Genomic DNA, 26,304 nt, shown 5'->3' on the forward strand with positions numbered 1-26,304 from the left:
CACAGCTTGCTATTGCCTTTGCCAGCAGGCTGCTTGGTGAACAGCTGCTGTAGTACAAAAGGCCAGAGGGACACGCCTCTGTTTTGCCTTTCACACCTCCAAGTCACTGGAACACACCCAAGTGCATGGTAAACTACAGGCAGTCTCTGCACTGCAGAACAGGCTGTACAGTTGACTTTAACTGAAACATGAATCATCTCAGTCCTAAATTATTTTAATCCAATCAGTCACCCATGTTAAAGGGTGTAAAGAGACAGCAAAGCGGAAAGAATGTCTGCCAAGCAGAGGACAGAGGACATAAATAAAGCTGCTAAGATGAGGTGAAATATGAACTAATAATGATTTATTCCAAATGCCACCGGGGTTACAGTGTGAATCACTTGGAGACATATTCAGGTGCAATGAATTTTGTAGATTTTCCCCTGAATGATTTTTATAGTCTCAGTAGAGGTTAAAGGAAGGCTAAGCTGTTAGTTACTTAGGGAGTACACACAAGAGTTTTAAGTGCTCCCAAACAAATTCTCCTTAATTAATATGTGCTTTTCAAGCCGCTTGTAAGTAGACAAGCACCAACAGCTGTAGTTCTTTTTATAGATACAAACTAATCTCTAATACACGTTGAAGTTGAAGGATATAGAGAACAACATGCTGTGGATTCATAAGGTTTTTCTAGCAATTGAAGTACTCTTTTTATACTCTAAAAGTGGAAGGGAATGCAGTAGAGTGCAGAGGATAGTCTTCAAGAACACTACTTAGAAACAAAATCATGACAAGAGCTCAGAGTCTAGCTCTTAATGACACATACCGTGCACTTCTTATTAACACATGAAACAGCATGTGTGAGTTTTGACTTGTTTTCTGGACAGATTCAGCCTTTTGTGACCTGTATGTAATGGGCAGCATTCACCAGCATTTCTTCCCAGCTTTCACTAGTGGGAATGGCCTTCCTGACAAAGAATGGGAAAAAATACATGCTTCATATTTTTAACTGTTTTTAAAAGCTTAAGCAGTAAGTTGTAATAAAATTTCTTGTACTTGATGAATATCTTTGAACATACTTCCTGTCTGAAGATGATATGTTTTCTCTCTTCTTTCTCCTTATTACTAGCTGTATATATTATCAGTTTAATACTGTCCTCTGCCCAGAGATAATATCCGGTTGTGGTAGGTGAAAGGAGGAACTGTAATAGCTTGTTTCTATCTCTAATGTTTATGATTTTATTTACATAAAAACATCCTGGATTTTGAACAGTTTGTTTCTTTTGGCAATTTATTACCAGCCTGAATGGTTCGTTTTCATGATCTAACCTTTGCCTGCTGCAGAAATCATTATCATCTCCATTTTTAGTTTTAATAACCTTCCTTTTAATAAACCTCGGTTTGGAGTGAGTTTCCAAAAGTTGGCTTCAAAACAATGCTCCAAATCTTCTGGAACCTACTGATTACCTTTCTTCCCATCAAAGGAGTAAACTGGTTACATTTTTCTTGTCTTTTTCTTACGTGACATAAGGAAGCACTGATTTACTTAGGACAAAATGACTTGCTGCAGGCTTGCTCCATTATTGCAATCAAAGGAAGAACTACTAGAGGGCCCATGAAGAATTGTTTTAGTACCTCTCTGTGCCATGTGCTTTTGGCCTCAGAAGGTATATATCCCCACTATAGACTGACTGTACCTCATGATTCTTGTGCTATGAATTGCAAATGAATTTTGTTCATTTATTCTCATGTGCTAGAAGAAGCACCAGGGAAACGCAGAGTATCACTGTTTCACAGTGACTGAACTCAAGTACAGTCTTATGGATTAATGTGGAAAAAACCCCCTCAGCTATAACAGTGCTCCTGTTTTGAGAAGGGAGAAATAAAAATGCGTAAGTGAGGGTGGTGTGGATTCCACACATCTCTGTAACAGCTGATTTTGGGGAACTAACCCTTCTCCTCCCAAGATTTACTTTACAGAAGCATATCTAAAGGTAAACTACTTCAAAGTATTAGAAGACAGATGTATTGAATTAATCTTAAGGTATTTTAGTACAAACATTGCTTTAAATTCTGCATTCTAATCATGAAACCTGTAAAGTTGGAAGGAGTTTGCTAATATTTTTGTATAGCTCTGGGGAGGTTATCTAAGAGTAGGTTAAACTGGTCTCCTAAGTGACTGTTGAAAAAAGAAGCTAGGTATGGGATGGACTGTACCCCCGTTCTATGTCACTCCTTTCTCTTCCCCCAGAATCTCAGAAATTAAAATAAAAATCTGAGAGTCCAAATTGCTGTTCAAGTGCATTGCCTTTCAATTGGGTTGTAGAAGAAAATGAGAGGAAATGTGTCATTAATAGAAGAAGGGAGCACTGACTGTGTGATTAAGTTCCCTTTGGTTGAGGAATTTTGCAATAATGAAGAAACATCTAACAGAAGTAATGTATATTTTTCTCTAAATCTCTCAGCTTTGGCTCTTTAGTTAGCTTGGAAGTTAACACTAAATGAATACATTCCGGTTTTGAATCTCATACTTCCCTTTCCTCTCAAGTTAATCCTAGGAAACATGTAGGTAAGATCCTTGCAGTGGTGGAATACACTCTAGTAGAGTAAAATCCAAGTGAAAGAGATGATTTCATGATCTGCATAAAGAAAAAATCATAAAACTACAGTGTGACTCAGATCAAGAAGTGGAGCACTGGAGAGAGTTCTGATGCTGAAAAATCTTACTTCTCTTGCTCTTTTTCTTGCTTGTCTTGCACTGTGTCTTTGTAAGAACTTTTTAGAAAAATGTAGGAAGGCAGTCTGGATCCATCTAAGCCACAGTTGTTTCAGAAGTATTGGCCAAGGCAACGTTCTGGCTTGCGCTGCTCAGCTGTTGGACTTCTTGTTCTGCTTGTGCCTATTAATCTTAGGGTACAGGAAACCAGAATTGTATCCAGAAGGCAGCTCTACTCCTTGGACATTGCTGTATGTTGTTGTAGTGCTGGATATCTGGGTTGCAGGTGGTCCATGGTGAGACACTCCTTTTCTTTGTCCAATACCATTCAAGCTCTCACCTCTCTAAAGGGTGCAAGGATTTAAAAAAATGGAAAACACAAACATCAACAAGAAGGTAAGGTTGCATCATCCATGAAAAGTGACATATATTTGACCTCCATGACTAACTTGAAGCCAAACTTAAAGAATGCAGGTGAAAGTAGATCTGAATGATTTTTTAATATTAATAACTTATAAGTAAAGAAACCTTTGAGCAAGTTAATGTACTAAAGTACAGACTTCACATTTGCTACTTAAGAACTAGTCTACTTGGATGAAAGACCAGGATAATGACAGGACATTCCAGTGTGAACAGAAGCGCTGTGAATATGCTCAGACAGCCTATGAATTCATCAAGTAAGGAGTCCCACCATAAATAAGGACTCTTTAGGTTTATGGGGGCAAGAGGAGATGAAAAATATAGTGATAACAGCATGGATAGTTTGAAGGGGGAAGCAAACTAGAAAATGAAGTTAAAGCAGTAATTGAGGGAAAAATTAATTAGCATTTTTTGACTGTAACAATGTTAGCTGTCACTTACATAGGACTAAAAAATGGGGATGTTAGGGTGAGGCTAACAATGGCTCATAAGGATCACTGTTAACAAGAAAGAGATAATTTAGGATGTTTATATTACATTTGGATTAATACTGCAAAGATAATACTGGCTGGTTTTCACCTGTCAACTCTTTTCTCTTATTTCCCTGTCTGTCAAGAAATAAGGCAAGTTAACTCACTTATGGCAGATGTCAGAAAAATTTTATCATTATGCTGTAGCTTTGTTATATGGAAGAAGAAATAGACATTAGCACAATATCTTACTGAATTGATGATCTAGCATCTTTCAAAACCTTACCTTGATTTACTCTGAATTCCATTTTTTAGTTATTTGCTGTTTACCCAAATCAGAGAACATTAAATAGTTAACAATATCACTTTGTACAGCAGTAGTTTCTACAAGGCTATGGCTGTCTCAGAGGTACAGCCATCAGAATGGTGCTCTCAGTTTACTGTGTATATTATTCATATAAAGATGACAAAAAATTAGTACTTCCATGCTCCACTAAGGAAATCATAGACCTCATCAGGGGACCTGCTGAATTCAAGAAAATATTCACATTCCTTGAAGAATTTGGACTTAAGGGGAACAGCACATGAATTCTCCTGCTTAGTTTCAGCAACGATCTATCCTCTGTGGCCATTTTCTGTATTCTGCTGGGAGTATCATATGATTTTTGCATCTCAAAAAATAACTCAATTTCTGCACAGAGGCATCATTCCATTGATTAGTTAGACCCATGCTAAATATGAAGATAATAATTCTTACAGTAGATGTAGCAGTATACTCTGTGACATTCAGTTCCATCATGGATATGTCATCACCATCTACAGCTGTCTGAAAAATGAACACAGATAAGAAAGACAAAAATGATATATAGGTATGTCACAATGCATGAAATGCAAAATGCGGGAAATAGGAAAAAAAAGGGCACAGCGGAGGACTGACTGAAAAGTAGTGATATGGTAAGGATAGCCTTGGATTTTACCTCTGACCATATGTGTTCATTTGATACCAAATGGTGAGGCAACAGAAAGATTAACTGAGTAATTTGGTCAGTGAAATACAAATAACCAAACACAAGACAAGAAACTGTTTGGATTCTAAATTCACTAAAACCACACTATTGCTTGTCAGAAATACAACCAAGACAGATGAGTAATGAACTGGGATGGAAATAAAAAGCTGATGACCTTTTACAGCCTCTAAGTCATTGTGTTAAATCATAGGTTAACACATTTTCCTGGCAGGAACCTTCATGATTAATTTTGGCAAAATGTGAAGATTCATTAACCTACCAGTTGTCAGAGAATTTAGATATTACTCAATCTATTAATTTCTCACAAATCCCAGAATCATGGCTCTTCAGTTTAGGTTTCACTCTTTTGCCATTAGTTTGAGTTGTGTCATTACCCGTTTCGTAAGAAATCTGCCAGCTAGCTAGTCCGGAGAACATACTGGAGTATCAGTTTCTGTGTCAGCACAGCCCTAAAATGAGTACAACAAAAAAAATCACTCTAGATTCTTTAGGCTTCCATCCGTTTTGCCCCATGAGAATCAGTTTAACCTAGATAGAAATTGTAAAAGACAGACATTGTATATAAGACATTTCACATATTATGCCTATAAGAGGCACAAACAAAACTATTAAGCTATTGAGTCTAAAATTCTGGTTTGTGGCTTTTTTCCTACACAGGATGCACTGCCAAATTGGAACAAATTACTGTTTCATTGTAGTCTGTTGTTGAAACTTTTCCGATGTACCTTGTCACTCTCAGGAGTCAATGTTTCCATAGTAGCACCCAATTAGAAAGCCCAGGTCCTTGGAGGAATTGGGCCCTATTTTCCAAAGTGGCTTGTGTGGAAGCAGAAATAAATAGAAGGAAATGTCTGGGGACTGCAGAATCTGCATTAGAAATACTTTCTCTCATGAAGAAGCCCCGATTTTATCAACTTTATTCTAATTAATGGGAAAACTAAAAAAATGGACAAAAAACCCAACCCACCAGAATTTCCTAGAAGTCAAAAATTTGACTTCTTTTCCTCACTCGTCAGCCTTTTCACACAATGGAAAAGAATCACCAAATTCCAGAGATCACAATGAAACAGCTAATGGGGTCGATGTGTGGCTCATGGTGGATCAGCTGTTTTCTGTTTGACAGTGTACCTTGTCTTAAAATGGAGGAACGTAACGGCGATGTACTTCCTTCAGTTTTTCATACATTCATAAGTAATGTGCTTTGGACATAGCTTCCACCAGATGATAGCTATTGGGGAAGCAGTGATGAAGGTCTTAGAATCACAGAATGGTAGGAGTTGGAAGGGACCTTTAGAGATCATCTAGTCCAATCCCCCTGCAGAAGCAGGTCCACCTAGATCAGGTTGCACAGAAACGTGTCCAGATGGATTTTGAAAACCTCCAGAGAAAGAGCCTCCACAACTCCCCTGGGCAGCCTGTGCCAGAGATCCTTCAACTCCTCAGTAAAACAGTTTTTTCTTATGTTTAAATGGAACTTTTTGTGTTCCTGACACCCACCATTTATATACTTATAAATATTAATGAGATTCCCCTCTCAGTCTCCTCTTCTCTAGACTAAACAGCCCCAAGTCCTGCAGCCTTTTCTCATAAAAGAAGGTGCTCCAGTCCCCTGATCATCTTGCTGGCTCTGCACTGGACTCTCTCCAGAGATGAGTCTAAAAAGTGAAGTGTCTCTAGACTGAAGTGTCTGCATAAAACACTTTTTAGAAGAGCTTAATGAAATATATAGGAGGACAATCTACATACGTGTTTTCCTGCTGAAGCACGAGAGGTTGGGCTAGGCTATCTGCTGCATCCTAACATTTTGAAACATGTACTGTGCTTCCTATTCCATGTGTAGAGTGTATTAGCACTTAAAATCCCATTTAGTTGAATTTTAAAATGGGAGCAGCTTTTATTTTCTGAGCATCTGTTCTGGAGCTTGGCTCCTTTTCATTGCAAAGAACTAACTGGAAATTGTTTCTTTAGGATTTTCCAAGATGCATAGTATCTTTGCATCCTCAAAAGCACCAAAAAAATTACATAAAGGTAATATATTGGTTTACAGCATGATGGTGAGTCTTGACATAAAATACATGGCAGCATATGTACTCCCTTCTTGCATGGTCTGGAGTGTATGGCTAGAAATCTTATTGTTTAATTGAGCCACATATGGTGCAAAAAACCCACAAATTATCAGTGAGCAGTAAAGCAATTTTGTTTGGTTTGAATTTGAGCCTTTCTTTCAGCTCTGTACTTCAGCTAAAGTGATATTACTTACTCATAAATCAGAGTATTCTGTGGCCAAATCAAATAGCTAAGGGAAATATATTAACATTAGAAAATCTTAGCTCTATCATTGTTCTGAACAAGATCCAGACTTACTCAAGGCTTAGAAAATTCTAGCCTGAAGCATGCCAATTGCTTGGGATATTTTACTTTCTGCAATTTTCCTTCTTCATTGCACTGTTTTATATAAAGTATTAAGAGCTGCTTTCCTAAGAAAAAAGAATAATCAAATTGTTTGTATGGTTCCCCTTCCCCAGCACTGATGGCAGTACTAGAACACACTGTTACTGAAGGAATGTATCTGTTTTTTAAGAATCAGGATTCACAATCTAAGAGATGCAATATAAAATGTTCTCTTTTTTTTATTGACCAGTTTTAAAACCTTCCACCTGAATGGTGGCTACTAGCCAGAGGAAGCTAATTTCCATTGGAGTCAGAAGCCAAAAGAATATAGAATGCAAAGAAATTGAAATGCCACTGTTAAAAAAACCTGTCAGAATTCAGTGCTTGGATAAACTAGATACAATTATTACCTTGACTTTGAAAAAGAATCACCAATAAAGTGAAGGCTTTTTATATATATTTGTAAATTTCATTTAAAGCAATTGTAGTACATTAACTAATGTGCTTAGTTGCTTGGTAATGTAACTTTGGGTTGCAAGAGAGAGGCAAGGATGCCAGATATTTGCCCTGCTTTCAGCTGCTGTGAAAATATTTGGTTTCACTTAGATTGGCAGCAGCAAGCTGTTGAGGTCTTGTGTAAGAATGATTCTATAATGCATTTACTGATTTGTCTAAATCTGATGATTAATACGTACATCCCACTTCACATTCAGGACGCATTATCTATCAAGTTAGAACCTTGCTTTCACTAAAGAACTTTGTAATGACTAGCAGGTTTGCTTCTGTGTATGCCTGGACTCCAAATCAGTGGTCGGACCAGTACATCTTAGAACTATGATCATACTCTTGAGGGTGCTTTGACTCCAAGCTTCCTTTACTTCCTAAAATTCCTGGTTTTGCATTTTTTCCTCTCTTCCTCCAGTTTCACCAACCATCAAGAATACAGAGATCTACATTCTGCTTGTACACTTCAGCCTTCTGGTTTTTATTTTACTTGTCCCTCTGGTTTCTCCGGAGCTCTTATAATGAGTACCATAATGCATTTCATCTAAAGAATCTACCATTTTGAAGGACTCTATATGAAAATCTGCTACTTTGCAATTAAAAATGAATGTATGGGAAGTGTCTCCCTTACTAATTCACTGTCAGAGAGAGAAGACAGTCGCCTTTTTCCTTTCTGCATCCCGCTTATCTCTGAAGACTGGCTGGTGACAGTTGCTGGTCTGGAAGAGGGATAACTGCTGAAAGACCGTGAGTCTTTTGGAGAAACTCTCAGCAGGGATCCAAGGCAAGGAACATATGTTGCAATGGCTGTTCTAATGGATGAAAGATAGAACCAGTCAGATTTTTTTCTGTTAGCATGAGACTTCAGACATCATAAACAATGCATTTATTGAGGGAGATTAACAAACGCTGCATGGACTGGAAAATTTCTGAGTACAAAAAGAATTTTCCAGACATCCAATATCTTATATACAATCACCCTGCAAGATCACTTATTCACAGTATTCTGCAGAACTCAAATTTATTGCTTAGCAGGGATAAGGGCATTAAAATATAACTCTTCAAACTGAAGGGAGCTATTAAAATGGTGTTTTATCTGCTTTCGGCTTAATCAGGGCAAAAATAAAATTCTGCCCCTTTAAACTGAAACTTGCAGAACCACCACATATTGAATTATTTTAATCTCCCCCTAAGCAGCTATTCTAGCTTCCTCTTACACATCTGTTTACCAGCTATCTGTAGAGTTGTACAAAATATGTGGTTATATTACAGTATTTCTCATATACAGTGTAAGGAAACTTTTGCCTAGCTTTCGTCTTCCTCCTGGCTTTCCTCCCTGAGGTGTTCATGCCCACCTCTTTTCTACTCAGTTCCTCAGGAGGTCTTTGTAATGCGTGAAACTGCATCTGAACTTCATATGTTAAAGACTCCAAAGAAATACTGTCTGAAGTATGAAAGCTTGAGGAAAGATGGGGAGGACACACACAATAGGGAAGAGGTGGATTAACTTTCTGAATTGCATCTCTCACTACCCTGGTTAATTGAATAGAGTGCTGTTTGCAGCACTGGCAAATGTCTGCATCTCTCATGAAGATAGTTAAAAAATTTATAGTGATTTCCTTTGAGGTGGGAAGGTCTCTATCTTTTCTCATGTAACCTGTAAGCACAGGTCAATATCCATTAACATCTATAACTCCAATCTGCATAGTAATGTGTGGCAAGTACAAATTCCAGCAACATTTGTATGGAATTGACAAGTTTTCTTGGGTAGGATGAGACTGCCTTGCAGAGAGGAAAAATGAGCAGGTGAAGCAGGCTGCAGGTACTAGTCCTAAAAGTGACTGTCTGGTTTGCTGTGCTATATTAAACACAGCTTATAAGAGCAAACTTACCTGTATTTTGGATGAGTGATGGCATAAATGATGGGGTTATGGATGACAGAAGCTTTGGCAATCACAGCTGGTATGGAGTTCATGAAGGGTGTTAGGACATGGGAATACCTAGAGTAATGCAAATGAATGATACATTTAGTATTAAGTTCTGTGTAGTATATGCAGTTACACACTGACAAAACATTGCTTGAGAGAGTGTAAAAGGGGGAGTTCTGTACCCAAACAGTGAGAATACAAATTTTACATCCTTCGCCTGTAAAGATCAACACCAGCCTAATTGCATTTCTGAGAAACATGATTTTCTTGTGGCTTCTCTTGCAGCACTTCACTGCTGTGGCTCAGGATGGAAGTGTTTCCCTAGGGACAATAAGTGAATATGCATTCATCAGAATATATATCTTTTACAAATTCAGCAGATATATTTGAGTAATATGTTTCTAAATAGCTGTACAGAATGAGGCATTATAGGGAAAGATAAATAATCTTATTTTCTACACAAACTTTATTTTTTGCCTGATCTGAACTGAAAAGTGAAGGGAAAGTATTTTCAGGTGTCATCTGTCACACTTGTGTGTTGCTGTGGTCATGCATATATGCAGGTGATGAGATTCAAAAGGGTGAAAGAATTATGATTGATGTCTGTCTGCCATACTGTCAGTCAGTTAACTTTTGAAGGCAGCTTAAAGTAGCCTATAAGGTCTCGGTCAGAAGAAAATAAATAGAACAGCTCAGACTAAAATAACAGTAACATTTCATAGACAGTTTCTACCTGGCAAATTTTCCATAGATCTGTGAAAAGGCTATGAAGACCTCTTCCTGGGTTGGTAGGAGTTCTAGGTGAAATAACCCAGGAAATTACTCTTTCTTCCCAAGAATAACGTTGTTTCTTCATCACTGCTCTTCCTGAGAAGACAGTTTAAGCTCCATCTTTCAGTTAGTCATGTATTCCTACAATATTGCCGCAGGTTTTCCTCTCAATCTTCTCTCAGAGGAAAGTCTCTCAAGTGAGTTTTGTGATGAAGGGAATTATTTAAGTAGGCAGAAACTCATCTTGCTGGTGAAGAAAATTTTCATCATAGTATGAGAATGTATTATGCTCTGTGGTGGGGTGGAAATGTTTTGCTAGTGGTAGTACGGGAATCATTCTTGCAGCCACATCAATGTGGAGAAGCTATTTTGCCTCTAATATAAGGTTTTTGTCTCATAAGCATGTTCTCCATGTACAATTTTTTACATGGTTTCTCCTAATCATACTTTCAAAGCGTAGGTTAATGCATCACAGATTCTGGAAAACACACGACAATATGACCTTTCTGAAATGGAGTTTTTGGCCCTGAAATGTGAGAGCTGGTGCTTTGGTAAGACTGATGGAGAGCTCAGATAAGAGACAGTGACAGAGGATTTTAAGCTAGACTTTCTCAGAAAATATAACCTGTATACCAACAATATTAGTGAACATAACTGTCTGCTAGCCTAGTATTCCCCATCCAGAATATTTTTTTTAGGAATTAAGGTTCTTCCTTCATTTTCTGTATGTTCTTGCTCTGTCAGATGAGTTCTCTTTTGTTCAAGACTATAGCCACAGACTCCGATATCTGCCTGCCATCTGTGGCAAGCAGTGTTTTCATCTGAGTTTGTTACAATAGAAGTCCACATAAGGCCTCTAGCCTTGACGTAGTCAACTCTGAAAAATCCCAGAAGGATTGCCTAAAATGCATGGTTCAGAAAATGGGAAAAAAGCTCCATAAAGCTCTGTTGCTCACCAGATGTCTTCATGAGAAAGATTTGCAAATGCTCATTTGTCATTTACTGTGGAGTTATAAAATTGACCTTTCCTTTAGACTTTTATCAGTCTGACATTTGGGTTAGAAGTCAAGTTCAGCAAGCACTTGATGATCCTAAGGTGAATCATATGGGACAGCCTGACAGTTCTACATAGCTAAAATGGTTACCTTAGAGCATCTCCTAATGTCTTTCTGTTTTAAGGAATCTTCAAGCAAGTAGTGCTGCAAGGTAGCTGTGCTGCATTTCTTAGTCTTCTTGCTCTTCCTCTGTCTGGTCACATATCACCAGTGGTGCATACTCAGTACCTAAGTGCCCCTTCATGGAGGAAGTGTTTGCTACTACTTAGAACTGCCCCTCTGGATACAAAATTAGAGAATCCTCTTCTCTTAGCATTTTTTCTTCTAAAGCTTAAGATTTTAGAAGTGCTATGTTTAGGAAGTTGCCTCCTAAGCTATGTTTGAGATGAGGCCCTGCAGCAGCCTATTCCTTAGGTGTGTGACAGAAATCACACTTCTGCCTCCCAAAATGCTCCATCATTAAGTAAATTTATTCCGTGTGTCAATTTTAGGAAAACCTACTTTTTATGTCTGACTTTAAAAATAAAAATACAGGTGTTTTGTACTGGCATAGAGGTCTTCCACTTGTGGATTTGCAGCTGAAAAGACTTTCTAAATAGCAGATAGTCACACCCATTTTACAGAGGCTAAACTGAAGCACAGAAAAATTCACATGTTAACATAGGAGAAATATCCACATAGAGTCCAGGCATCTAGACTGCTAATCTATTACTTGTACCTGGATTGTATCTACTATAGTCTGGTGTCAAGCTATGTTCAGATACTCTATTAATAGTATCATGCCTTTGTTAAAATTGCTGTATAAAATGCTGACAATTAAAAAGATTGAGAAGATGTTTATAAGATTTCTATTTATAGTCTTTTATGTCCGGCATCAAAAAGCTCCCTAATGCAACTGTGTACTAATTTTGAACTTGTTTATACATGTAAGGAATTTCTGTAGTTTGATGTAACACAAAAAAATAGACTTCTGTACGTAAAAGATATGGAGAAAGAAAAGAGAATCAACCCGAGTGGATCTTTTTGGGCCCCTTATTTAGCATTTTGGTGCAAAATAAAGTTCAGATAGTTAAAATATCCTAGCACAGAGAATCTGCTTTCAGAAATCATCAGTGCAATAATGGTATATTGCCAGTAATAACCTTCCTGCTTTTTTCTTTTTAAAAAGTCAAACTAAGAAAAAAAACACAGTCAGCATGTGCCTCATTTGTTAAATGTCACTCCTAAATATGTGAATGTTTTGGATGCACTTCAGGCATTACATTTGACAAGTAACTTAGACTTTCATCTTTTTACAATTTCACACCTTTTGCTTTCACTGAATATTCCTTTGGTGATACATTCATAATTACCCAGCAAAAGCTACCAGAGCAACAACAGAGTATGGTGACCAGGAAATGACATAAAGCAAGATGACAATCAGTGCAATTTTGGCCATCTTCCATTCATTTTTCATCCTGTGATACTGTTTCTGGAACTCCTTATTTCTATGTTTGCATCCAAATGTTTGAATAGACCTAGAGGAAATAAAACATACAACAGCAGAAAGGGATGTAGGGAATCGAGCAAATAGCTTCATAAAATGGAGCAACAATTACTCTTTTGGTTTGTGTTAAGAGTCATGCACTTTTAATGTGTGTTAATGTACTCTGTGCATCTGAGCTATGTGCCTAGATATGCTTATATCTACAGGATAGATATCTACAGATTAAAAATGTAGTGGCAGACATTGGCCTTTATTTTTACAAAAGTAATTTTCATTTCAGAGACCTGTGATTAAATGTTTTGACCTCTTTTTCACCCTTTGGTAAACATGGAATTTGTAGTTCAATACAATCTTTCTGTGGACTAGTTGTTAATAAGCTGTTGTTAAGTGTCTTCTGATGTCCCTTTCATATTTCTTTTGGTTGTTTAATCTCTCTCGTCCTTTCTCATCCTTCAGATTTCTGTTGCTGCTACTTGTACCCTTTTCCACATTATTAGACAATACACTGAACAGATCTGTCTTAAGTTCAGGAATGGCCTTTCTAAGGATTGTGCTTCTCGCCTTGTTGACTGTTGGCAGAATTCTTGTTTGATTTCCTGTCTCAGTCATGCATAAAAATGAAAAGTGAAAAGCTTCTGGATTTTCTTCTGTAAGTGTTTTTTTTAAGAAAAGAAGCAGTCACTTAAGCAGAAGGAGAAAATCTTCAGGTGTTGGCTACTTACTTGTTGGCCTTCTTGATAGCCCCAAATATAAAGACATAGCTGTATATGATAGCAAGCAAAGGAATGAAGAAGACAAAGCAGAAAAGCAGCATGGTATAGGCACGGACTGATGGTGTGAAAGTCATATAGTCCCAGGAACAGGAAGTCATCAGACCCTCGGGAACATATGCACCTAGAAAGGAAGACAGGAAAAGATAGTGCAGAAGTTAGAAAAAGATACTCAGAGTAACGTGGGGTTTAGTCCTATTTCCTTAAGGGGAGAAAGAGTTTAAAAGGATGCACAAGTCTTTGTTTGAAGCACCTGTTTTTATTTTCTTTTATTCTGTTGCCCTATTGTATTTCTGTTTAGCAGTGTAAGGCTTAAGATTGGAAAGCTGAAAAATTTTGTTTCAGTTCTTGAATGTTTAAAGCTCAACATAGTCAAAGGACATGTCTCCAAATAGTTCAGTAGGTCTTGAATCAGACCTGAATTATTTTTATGTATCTCCATTTCCTGCCAAATCGCTGTCTTCCCAATGACTGAAGTGAAACTGATTGCTATAGCTACCACATTTTAAAGTTCATACAAATAAGGGAAATTTCTATGCAAAGGAGAAAGATTTATTGTGCAGATCAAATTAATTTTCCCATGAAGTTGAGTACAAGAAAAAAAACCCCTGCATACTTAATATTCAGCCAGAAATAAAATATAATCATCCTAAAGGAACTGTGTCAAACTGTTAAGTAAAGAAAATGTCAACAGCAATGTCTTTTACCTTTGTATTTTAATTTCCACTATTTACAGTGATCTTTTCTGTTGAATCCTTAAAAATATTGCACCAGATCTGTTCAGATGCATCTAATTACCATATGAGAGTTAGTTCTGTGGTTACTATTAGAATCTAATTACAAGGTAACAATGCTCTTCAAGCAGTTACTCCACCTTCAAGCAATTATTCCAATTAAGAACCTAGAATCTAAGACTATATTGTCCTTTTGTTGTTCTAACAGCTCCTCATTCAACTAAAGACTGCTTCTCCCAGTACAGCAGTTCACTTGCTTAAACATGCTTCATGTCTATGGGGGACCAAAATGTCAGTAACAAGACAATAACAAAAATCTGCTGAAATTGTACTCAGTAACAAGGTTGATTGCAGCATCCTATAGAAAAATCAAACATTGCTGTGTTCTTACCTCAGCTGAGCTGACACATTCTCTCTGGAACTGGGGAGCATAATAACTGAATGATGAGTTCATTCTAACTTACTGAAATTGTGAGTCATAGGAAACAATGATATGAGCTGGATTCAAATGAGAAAGAATAACAGAAACACTGTTGCAAGTTGCAAGGATCAAGGTGCTGTATGTTCCAATTTACAGGTAAATTACAGTTTTACAAAAGTAAAGTATAGTTATTGTTACTAAATGCCAAACTGATTTGGAAGCCCTCATGAAGGTACCAATGACTGAATGGGGAACCAACAGCTGGTGCAATTTGCCTATCTAGAAGATGATCAAGACTTACTGAAGATGTACTTGACAGAATTCTCAGGTAGCATTCCTCCTCTATGTGAAAAAATAGATTGACACTACTGTCTTACACAGCACCTTTGGGAAGGGAAAAAGTAGTCAAAAAATCCACAAATACATTTATTTTGCTTTTATACTGTTAAATTTGATACAACAGAAGTAGGTAGAAGATGATAGGCAGGTATATCCTTCCTAAGTTTTGGCCTTGATTTTATCTACTGTTCTTTTTTCAGTAAGCAATGATCTTAAGGGAAAGTGCTATTGTAATATAAAATGCTTAATGCACTCTGGGTTTTTTTCCCATTTGATTAGACATCTTCAGTTCCAAGACATATTTTATTAGTTTTCTTCAAATGTATTTATTGAAGCCTAATATGCAAACCTAACTAAACCAGGGTCTAACTGGACTTTAATCCAATGCTATGAGGTAAAAGAACTTCTGTTTCATTTCACTTACTCCATCCAAAGAAGGGTGGGAGGCTCCAAGCCAAAGAGTACAGCCAGACTCCTACCAGGATTATTAGGGCCTTCTTCTTAGATGTCACTCCAACAGAAGCCAGAGGTTTTGTGATGACAAAATATCTGTCCAATGCAATCACCATCAAAGTGATCATAGATGTAATGCCAAAAAGAGCTCCGCAGAAGGCATACAGCTCACAGCCTTTCAATAAAGATGACACAAGTAGCAGTGATATTAATCTACTCACGCTAATTAATTTCTGGTAGAGTTCAAGTCTGTGTTCCTTGTGAACTGCTGTCTTCTGGAATATGTAAAGCAATGGAACTTCAGTTTTCTTGCAGCTGTAATACTATTTCAAAGCTGCTGTCTGTCTTGCTAATTACATTATCCATGGAGATAAACTTCAAAGATTTTGTTTGCTTGAATTGCTGGAGACAGTGACACTTAACATATTTTCACTCTCATGATTTCTGATGTTTCAAGTGGGATCATTTCAGCAGTCGTTAATATGTTGTTTAACTACAGTTTTACTGCAGCTCCTGTAGAAGCTGCTGTTTTGCTTAACAATGGGTTATAGCTACTTTGATATCATGGAACCATTTATATCTCAAGGTCAGCATAACTGAAGTAAATATGCAGACTATGAATATATTAATGAGTGATTTTAATTCTTCAAACAGACTAATGATTAAAAGCAGGGGTTTGGCTTGTTTTTTTATTTTAACATATATATATGCAATTGAACACTTCATGGAACTAAAAAAATTGTGCTTTTGGTCATCAGAGATTAAAATAGCAATATTATTTCTCTGACTTTCCCCTAGGTTAATACATGAGGCAAGACTAGTCTTCCTTTTACTACAGATATAAAGGAAGAATGAAAGCACCTTCCTTCCACATTTTCGTATTGCACAGGACATATTCAGTTAATATTTGTGTTAAAACTTGCTTTTGCCAGGCTTTCTTGCCTCACTGTGCAAAATGTAAGCCCCACAGCATTTATAAAGGCTTTTAAGCTGCTGTAATGAGGGATGGTGCTTCTTTGTCATAGGACTCTGCCAGTTACTAAGTTATGAGGTGATTGGGGAAGAATGCTGGCAAGAGGACTAGTCCTGTGCTTTGTGTTGCGAGTGTCACCTTTGTATCCATCTCATGAATGTAATTTTCCTCTCAGTGGTCAGAGTGCATTTACTCCACAGGGACAAAAATGTTAAACATTTGTGTCAACATTGAAACAATGTCAAGAAACTCTCAAAATTGCAGGTGTACCTGAGGATAAGGAAATAGCAGATTAACTGCCACTATGCTAAGAGCATACTTAGTGGTATCTTAGAAAGAATATATACAAACCTTTCTCACCAAAAATCCAGCGTTTGTGGAGGCTGTTGGTGAAAAAAACTGGAGACTGCGTAACGGACATCAGGAAGTCACTAATAGCTAGATTGATGATGAATATGTTGGCTGGAGTCTGAAGGCTCCTACTCCTACAGAGATCAGAAGGAATGTTGCTAAACACTGCTGCACTGTTCATTACGTTGTTACTGTTTCCTGTGAGCCTTGGCAGCTTCACAATACCAAGGCACAGTACATAGCAAGCTAGAGCAGAGTTTTTCTCATTTCCCTCCCAAGAGAGTATAAGCAAGGCTCAGTTTTACACCCTTATATTCCTGTGTACTTTAGAGAGTTGTTTTGATAACCAGCTCAGTGATGGGGATAAATCATATTGTTCTTTAAATATTCTGACCCAGTGCGCTGCACGTCCATGATTAACAGGAAATCCAAGTTGATGTACTCTATGGATTTCTGGATCTGGGTCATGTTAAGCAGGGGGAGGGGAGCCCATTTTCTGCTGCTGATAAGATCAACAATGCCTTCCAGACACAGGGATTAAACCAACTCACTATGTACCACATCAAGCATTTTGGTTTACATCAATTTTTCTCTGTGATGCTTGTTTCGCTGGCCCAGACACTGACTTTAAAGAGAGCAATAACCAGCCTTTGGTGTATCCCAGCTATATATGTTATCCGTGATATTATAGTACATTGTTTTAAAGGGTACGCATAAAAGCTCAACTGAGAGCTCCTCACTTTGGCGCTTAGTGTAGCTTTTTAGCCCCTTTCTCAAATTTTCAGTCTCAGACACAATTGAAAAATAGCAGAAAAAAAAATGATGGGTGCTTGGCATTGATCCAGAATCAATCACTAGAACTATTGTCCCCTATCTGTCAGTTTGGGAGCAGGGTGATATTATTAGTAGGTGCTTATGGACTGCTCGTATTTGTTCAGCAGTCTGCAAAGTTACTGAACACATTTCTGTTTCAGGCAGGTATCTTACAATTTGACATTACTTGAGACTACTTTTTAAGCATCTGAATAGTTCTCCAAATTTCTGATGTACTTGATGCTTTGAATATTGCTTTCTGTCTTTATAACATCTTCAAATGAAGACAAGCTGTGCCCTTCAGTGCAAGTGCAACTGCCATGACTGGATTTCCTGTATGGCACCAGCCAAAGAGCTAAGCTAGCTCAAGTGCTTCATCCTCATATATCTAGTCTGCATACCAGCACCTTTTCTATTCTTAAGGCCATGTCATTCACACTTAGATGTTATCTACTCTGAATGCACTCTGAAACCTACCATTTAACATACCACATAAATGCAGGCTTGAGACACAGACTACTTTCGACCACACTGCAGTGATTTAACACAGCCAAATTATAATCTAATTGCTATGATTTTGGTTTATTATGTTAGTGCCTAATAACCAGTTGTGAAGTAGAAGCTCACTGGCCTGGACATCATGCCAATGCTGTGCCCCAGTGTGACAAAACAGCAACAGGATGAGTGAACAGGAACATTGTTGTCAAAGATCCAATTTCCTTGAGATACAGAAGCTTGAATGTGGCTTTAGTTAAAAGGAAATACGTGTTAGAAAATGCAAAAACAAGAGACTTAGCTGGTAAGGAACAGAGGGAGAAAAGAACATGAGTAGTAAGCGGTGGGAGGAAATAAACATCTAAAAAAAAGAAGATATACGGGAGACACAAGTGCAGAACATCCCATCAGTCCAGTGCAGATACAGTTCAGCCAGTAGAAAAATAACCACTGGAAGGTTTATGCTTTGCTTGCTTTTCTGTTGCTTGGCACATCTGGGTGATTCTTTGCAATTTTGCTCTGGCTATGGTTAGTGGGAGGAAATTAGAGGGAAGTGGCAAGTTGCCACTCTTTTTCCTACAGCAATATCTCTTGGTGCATTTTATTATGTCTGCATAGAAGCCTGCTAGTATGCCTACATACTGTATACTGTGCATTTGCAGAGCACAGCCAAGGTACTGTTAAAGTTTGTAAATTTGAGCATTAAAAAAAAAAAATCCAAAAGAAAACTACCTGCAGAACGCATAGATGACCAGGAAATTACCCAGAGTTCCTGTGATCCCCACTATAAGAATGACTGCTCCAATTGTATAATGGGCATGCCCTGGGACATCCACTGTAGGAAAGGCACCAGGAACATCTTGCACTGTCATCTTCTGTGGAGTAAAAAAGAGATCATAGGTATATTGTCAGACTTTACCGAATAACCTGGCATGTACTTCTTTAGAAGAGTCGATAGTGAAAAATGCAAAAAACAGCAAGTAAAAAAAAGTCAGAATAAGCTAACTGCTTTCAAATGTCATTTACTGTTGATCATCTTCAGTGGATAAACATGCCATCAACCCTGCAAAAGTCAAAGGGCAATTTGTGTATTTACTGTTGATTCAGAACTTCTGTGAGGAAAAGCGATCTATTGTCTACAAAAAGCAAGATGGAGAAAAAGAGGAAGGAATCCTTTTCACTGCATCTGACATCAAGTAATGAGGTACTTAAAAACAAGTCAGTTTTCTATACTTCTCATTTTGGGGAAGTTTCTGTACCTGTGATGTGTAATTTCTTTTACCCTCTGTCATCACTGGCTAGAATTTTCTAACTAAGTAGAAATTATCTTCAAAGAATAAACATGCATTTGTTCCTTTAGCATTTCAGCTATTTCATTTCTCTGGCTGAATAACACTGAATTGCAAGCTGCCCTCAATACTCAGTTACCAAAAACTTGTCAGCATTGAACAAGAGTCTTTTGGAAACTAAATTAAGGATCAGAAACACTAAAACACAAATGTTGTACACCTTTTGTGTGGTTTCCATATCAATTCTGTTTTCACTCTGCACTGAATGAAGGTATTTTGTTCTCTGTAAAGTATGTGATAAAGCACTTGATAAAAGCATTTGTGTCTTAATTAACTAATAACTCATAGCAAAATTCAATATTTAAGTCTGAAGACTACAGCATTTAAAAAATAATTTTAAAACGTTTTTTTAAGTAAGTATGAAGAGCCGCAAACACATTTTAGGCCAAGTGATACCAAATTAGTAACGAAGCAAACAATAAGACTGCAGGGTGACCTGATAGAAATTGAATAGAGGATAAAAACAACTGTCCAAACCATCACTGTACTGCTGCCTTTTGATATAAGGTTAGGCAAGAAGACTTAAAACACTCACCTCTGTGCAACTGCCACTGTCTTAAACATGTCTTGGCATCAGCTCCAACCAGCTAATGGCATGATGAAAAACAGCAAGCCCATCCTCATTCATCTGCATGGACAGATTCTGTCTCTTCTTCATAACCAGGCTTTTCTCATCAAGGGTGGCACTCACTCTGGAATGGCATGCCATGACCACTGCTCAAGTCTGCAAGCTGCAGCCCTGGCATTCCTCAGCTGCTGAGCTACAAGAATCACACCAGGGTTGAGAAAAGCCCAGGAAATACTTTGAATCATGTGTCGCCTGCTGTGAATATTGTCAACTTGGCTGAGGCCTAGGATCCAGGGCAAGGGAATTGTCTGTACCAGGGTCTGGGCCTGTACTAAGCTTAAACAGGGCTGTGAAGCTGGGTATGTTCATTCCACTCACCAGTACTGGCAGGTAGTGGTACAGTTGCCATCTGCAGTCATTCCTTCCCAAGTAAAGGAAGATTGCTGGTAGGAAAGGAGAAAAGTACACAGAGGTATATACGAAATTCTCTCTTTTATGCATTCACCATTAGAGTGCAACTCAGAAATGCCTTTGACAACACCCTAAGTACTAAAGGAAATGGGTGTTTTCAGACAGTAGAGGCAGACTTCTGAACACATCTGTGAGATGGATCTAAAGTTATTAGAGACTGTGTATTTAAAATCAATGTTTCAGTAGAAAGAGGTGAACCCTAGGAATGTCTGGAATTCGGGAAGAGAGTGTCTTTACTTGTGTGCTGAAGATCTGCCTGCAACAATCTTCAACAACTAGAGTGCACTCCCTGGGCCTCTACATTAGCAGCAATGAAATGCTGGACAAATACTCTAATCTTAGCAAGAGAAAATGTAGTTCTGGCTGTTACCGTAATTGAAGTAAAATGTTAAGAGTTGATACACTAACTGAATGACAATATCATGTCATTTATTGTTCAGGCTCCTGCAGCAAAGTTTGAGTGGGCATTACATCAATACCAATGGCCATCTTGTCTAGGTAGGAGTTGCTGTGCTTAACACATTGCCAGTAAAATAAGAACAAAAAATCCCATACTAGTAGCAAGAGTAGAGGTAGAATCTGAGATAAAACTGTTTTAAATGAGATTGGACATTCTTTGGTTTGGCTTTTGTTTAGGGTTTTTTTCTCCATAGGCTTGTGCCTATAACATTTTTAAACTGCTGTTGTACAGAGAGTCAATGGTGATTATTAATGGAATGGAGATTTCTGATGTTTTTCCCCATAACTGTCCATTTAATCAGAACTGGATCAAGGTCATAGAATTGAAGCAACTGAAGGAGCTTGTTTGGCATACAAAGAAGAGATTAAAATGTCTTTAATTTGAATTAAATTTGTGGAGTACCAAGAATAGGGGAAAAAATCCTAAAGAAAAGTATAAATACATGGAGAAATCATGAGGTAGGAAAGGTTATTTAAGGGAAAGTAGGAGACTTTAAAACTACTTATTCAGGAACGATGCAAATTCAATAAAAATGTCAAGTGTAAAAAAAATAAAGGCATAATATTTATATTGGAACAGTGATAGGACATAAGTAATAATAAATATATGGGGGAAAAAATGGGCCTATGACAAAGAGGAATAAATTAACATTTTAGTGTGTACTTCCCATAGGCCTCACATTTTTACCACATAGTTCAGCTCTGGCTGTTCTCTTAGAAGAAAAAAAAATGATTTATTTTTAAAAGTAATTTCACTGTTTGTATTGGAAATACAGATCTGATTCAAAGCTTCTTTAAGTCAAAGAAAGGTACTTGTTGGCTGACAAAACTTTAGATCAGGCCTAAGCACTTCAAATTCATCGCCAAGTTGCATATGCAGATTCCTTACTAGAAGATGAAAACACATGCCTGTATCAAATTCTGTGGGAATTGTACATCAAAAGAAAGGATAGGGGAAAAAAAGATAGTGAAATCAGGTCAGCAGGATAATCAAGAAATTGGACAATTCCCAAAGCTTTTCTCTATTCAGTTTCTCCAGCTTTATTTACTCTCTGTCTTCTGTTGTCGCCTCACAGCATGAGTTATGAGCACTTGGTTGACAGGAGAATAAAAATCCCACTGTTGCAGTCCCCGCTGTAGCAATTGCCCATTGAGAATACTCTGAACAACTATTTCAATTGCATTGGTAATACACAGTATTGTTATCTTGCATGTTTTTCTGTTTAACCTTCTTTCTGTAAACACCTCTTAATGAAGATAAGAAAAATAAACTGGCAAAACCAGCACTTCATTATTTCTCTTCCAAGTGATATGAAAACACAATTTAATGTAACATGGTTCAAAACATCACCGAATACAGAAAAGAAACTAAACTGGAAGCTAAGAGGTTGGACATTTTCCATTAGATGGACAATGAACTAGAGCTTTCCAGAGTTAACAAGTCAAAGATACTTGCACCTGAGGCTCTGGACCACTGGGTGCCAGTCTACCCACAGACCAGCTGTGCTCTAAGTGGCTTAGATCCATATTAATTCTGTAGGAAACAATTCATTGGGAAGCACCAACTTCCTGACAGTCAATATAAATATTTCACATGCCTCAAGCAAGGAAATAAAATGCTCATGGAAGCTGTGGAGCACGTTAAAGTAGTAACTGTAATGTAACAAAATTTCTTCCCAGTGAGTACTGAGGGTCAGCTGGAGTATATCACTAGCCAGGGATGGCATTTTAAGTCAACCTTAAAAGCAAGTTCTATAATATTGTTTGGGGGTCTATGAGAATTGGTCTTTTGCTAGAACTGTAACAGAATTTATGTTTTTACTGTCTGATAGCCATGTAGTATTTATTTACACTATAGTTTTGCAGACTCGGATGGATGATTTTGGTATGGTAAGGAACTTGGAAAGTGCCACACTGCTCAGACTGGCATTCCTGATAAAACACTAGCCTGCCTTCAGCCATTACTGGATGTTTCAAAGAGCTGTGAAACATGCACAATGAGCAGTGATATGGGAATTTCATTTTCAGTAGAGAGTCTTAGCAGTTGGTTTGTACCCTAAAACAGGGTTGTTATCCCTTTGAAAGGATAATCTTAGTGGAGGATATTTTTATCCTTTATATATAAGTGTAATCCCTTTCTAAATCCTACTCTATCTTTTGCCTCAATACAGTCAGTGGCAAGAAGTTCTGCAGTTGCTCTGTATTTGTGTATTTCCTTCCAGCATCTTGAAGTGTGTCCTTGTGGAAACAGTAGAACAGAGGGAAACAGCAAGGTTTAATGCAGTCTGCTTTCTTAAAATGCTCTACGTTCTCTCTAAAGAAATGCCTGTCTACTGCCTACAACAAAACAGCTAAACCAGAACTGACCGTGTTTTCAGTCCTCATTCAGGAGGACTCTCTTGTCTGAGACTTAGAAACTTGAGATGGTTTTTCGGAGTTTATAGAAAGGAAATGTTTGATAGAAATATATGTCTAAATCTTTACTGCTCTAGCCTTGTCTGTGGAGGCTACAGCACAACATGGAGCCTTGTTATTCTATATTTATGGCGTACTGTCACAGCTGGTTACAAGGGCCTGAAGGGCCAATTTGAGGAGCCAGCTTGCTTCTTTGAGAAGAAAGCAGCATGCAGTCCCTTCTGCTAAGGCTTGGTGCAAGCAGAGAAGGGGTAAAAATGAATCACACATAGAGATAAAAATTGTATCATTTAATTACTGCTTACTTGAAAACAATGGTTACTGATGTCTTACTAAAGCTAACAGTGATGAAGGTAGAAGCAAGACCATGCATATAAATACTTGCGCTGAACATAAATCATATTTAATATAGCCCACTGCTCACATTCTCCCAGTGGCAAGAGTATAAAGCAAGGTTTAATTTATACTTATAGGGAAAGAAGAAATCCTCATAAAGTTCTTTGGGGATTTGAACATATTTCAGTTCTGGTTCTGATCTATTTGTGTCACAACTTTTCAAAAGCCAGGAACAGAAAAAACTATGACAAAGACATTTTTCAGGTACTTCTATCTGGAAATCAGACGGATTGTATCTAATTTGGTGTAAAACAAGACAAAGAAAGGGAAACAAGGACTGTTATGTTGTTGCTTTTGTGAATTTGTCTGGCTTGCAGAATGAATGTTTTAGTGGAATAGAGCCCAGTTCTGAAACAGCACAAGTTTTGGCAGTCCTGCACTGACTTTGGCAATGTATCAGAGGCTTTTTTCTTAAATTTCCTACAAATATAGGTGATGAAGCTGCTTATTTGCACAGTATGACTTATACAACCAATGGTAGTGTTAGGTCTTTTACATTACAACTAATCATAGAGTTTAGGAAAATTATCAGAAAAGAAATACTGTAATTTCCTAGGGTTTCTAGGTGCAGTGTTTGTACTGCCTACCTACGAGAGGCCTCAAGCAACTGATAGCGCTTATTTTTCTTCACAGTTCCTTGCTCTGATTTCTGAGCTTGCCTCTGTATGCACTTGCTCTGTGATGACAGGCAGTACAAAGAGGAGTGTAATCCCACCTCAATTATGGGTTCAGCAGTGTGTAGCCAAATGCTAAGCCCTCTTTCCAGTAGACAGCAGGGCTTTCCATAGATGATGTTTGTCCTGTTGAGCAATTTGGATAGCAGATTTTCTATCTTATCTTCTGGATTTAATCTCAAGCACAAGCAGCACATATTGCTTTCAGTCCTGAAACTCTCTCAAACCAATCTTTGTGTCAAATAAAATGCAGAAGTTTGAAAATACTTGATACAGGGAGAGGAAACAAACAGACAGCCAATTACCTCATTCGGTAGAGCAAGGAAAACATCCGTTTTTAATTTTCCGATATAAATCACTCTGCACCCAGAATCCTTTTCCATTTTGGCATGCTCTCTCCAGTCCGTCTTCTCCCTGCCTGTTATGTTCTGCTATCCTCTTTCATATGTTATCCCTCTAATTTCATTTGTAAGCACCTTGGCTCAGGACACTTCCCTGTATATTTTTCTCTAATATACTGCACACATCCAGGTTTTACTAAATAACTAGATAAACAGACTGCATATTTACTACGTAGATAATGAAACATTAACTGGTAGTTCATTATAAATAAGGATCAAACTGAAACACCCAGTCCATCATCCCATATGCATAAAAACTTCTGGAGCTTTTGAAACTTCGGCACTATTTTTGAGTTTCCACTGTGTTACGGGGCCATACCAAAACACCTGGTGTGACCACATCAAGATTAAGCTGAATTTCAGAACTTCAAAAATAGTGTGAGTAAGTTTTTAAATTTTTACTTTTAAATAGGCTTTTGTATGAAAAGGAAGGGAACAAAACCTTGTAGTCCTAGTAGGATACTGAGATCTACAACCAGGAAGAGGAGTTCTGCGCTCCTTTCATAGGGACTTGTGGGGTAGGATGGGATGCAGAATATTTTTATAAAGCCCAAAGAAATTCCATCCTGGTGTCATCACGACAGATTCTCACCTTCACACTCATAAGGAAGTTTCTTTCTGTTTACTATTTAACAACAGAGAAAGAGCTTTGATTGAACTTACCTGGCAAAACCGTCTGAACAACTCTCTTGGGTAACTGCAAATAAGAACTCTTCAGCATTTATATAAGCACTCCACTGCGCTTACAGACTATTACTGAAATGACAAGGGTTTCAGTCTTGAATAATAACACAAGAGAATGTTGTGTTTGAACTGCTAAACAGCTGTTTAATGCAGAAGAACATGTTGTTATGATAGTTTTCAACATATTTGGTGCACTTTGCCATTAGACATTCCTCCCTGTCTTCTGCCCATGTAACTGCTAAAAAACATTGCTTCTACAGCCCTTTCTGCAGTAAATAAATAGTTAAAGGAATAAAAAGAAGATTTTCAAGTTTTCATTATGTTTTTCATTATTGGTTTACAACATTAAATGTGTACACGTGCTTTAAATGTCCATTTACTGTTCTATAAATGCCAGCTTTGCCAGCAAAAGTACTTGCTACAGCTTTTAGTTACAGAAAACACTTACTGTTGAAGCTCTAAGAGGTAGGTCCATCAATGTGTAGGCATTAGCTTCTGAGTCATTCCATGCATTAAGGGATTCCACAATTTTGGTGCTGCTGGAGTCCTCAGAGGGACAAGAGATGCCTGCTTTGAATGGGATGGTAATTCAGGTGAACAAACTCGATAAGCAAAAACAGAGAAAGAAAAGCTCTCCTCTGAATTTATGTCAGCCCATTTACCTTTTTTGTGTGTGTGTAAAGCAGATTGTTAGGTTCTCTGTAATAATGTGAGATCCAGTGCAGAGTTTCTCACTAGAATTTCAAATTGCTTCACTCCATCTTCAGCTTAGCAAAGGGCAGCGGCAGCA

General features: G+C 37.7%; 1 protein-coding gene across 1 annotated transcript; it reads right to left on the minus strand.

The window, feature by feature from the left end:
* Positions 1-2,847: 2,847 nt before the first annotated feature.
* On the minus strand, positions 2,848-25,989 carry OPN4 (opsin 4). The gene is given in 13 exon segments (XM_010208767.2): positions 2,848-3,039; positions 3,872-3,907; positions 4,343-4,411; positions 4,899-5,038; positions 5,041-5,062; positions 8,140-8,320; positions 9,401-9,508; positions 12,615-12,779; positions 13,471-13,642; positions 15,437-15,640; positions 16,790-16,923; positions 18,830-18,972; positions 25,963-25,989. Coding segments are annotated over 13 exon segments (1,593 nt in total).
* Positions 25,990-26,304: the final 315 nt, after the last annotated feature.

Source organism: Colius striatus, chromosome 8, assembly GCF_028858725.1.
Source record: "Colius striatus isolate bColStr4 chromosome 8, bColStr4.1.hap1, whole genome shotgun sequence".
Lineage (NCBI taxonomy): Eukaryota > Metazoa > Chordata > Aves > Coliiformes > Coliidae > Colius > Colius striatus.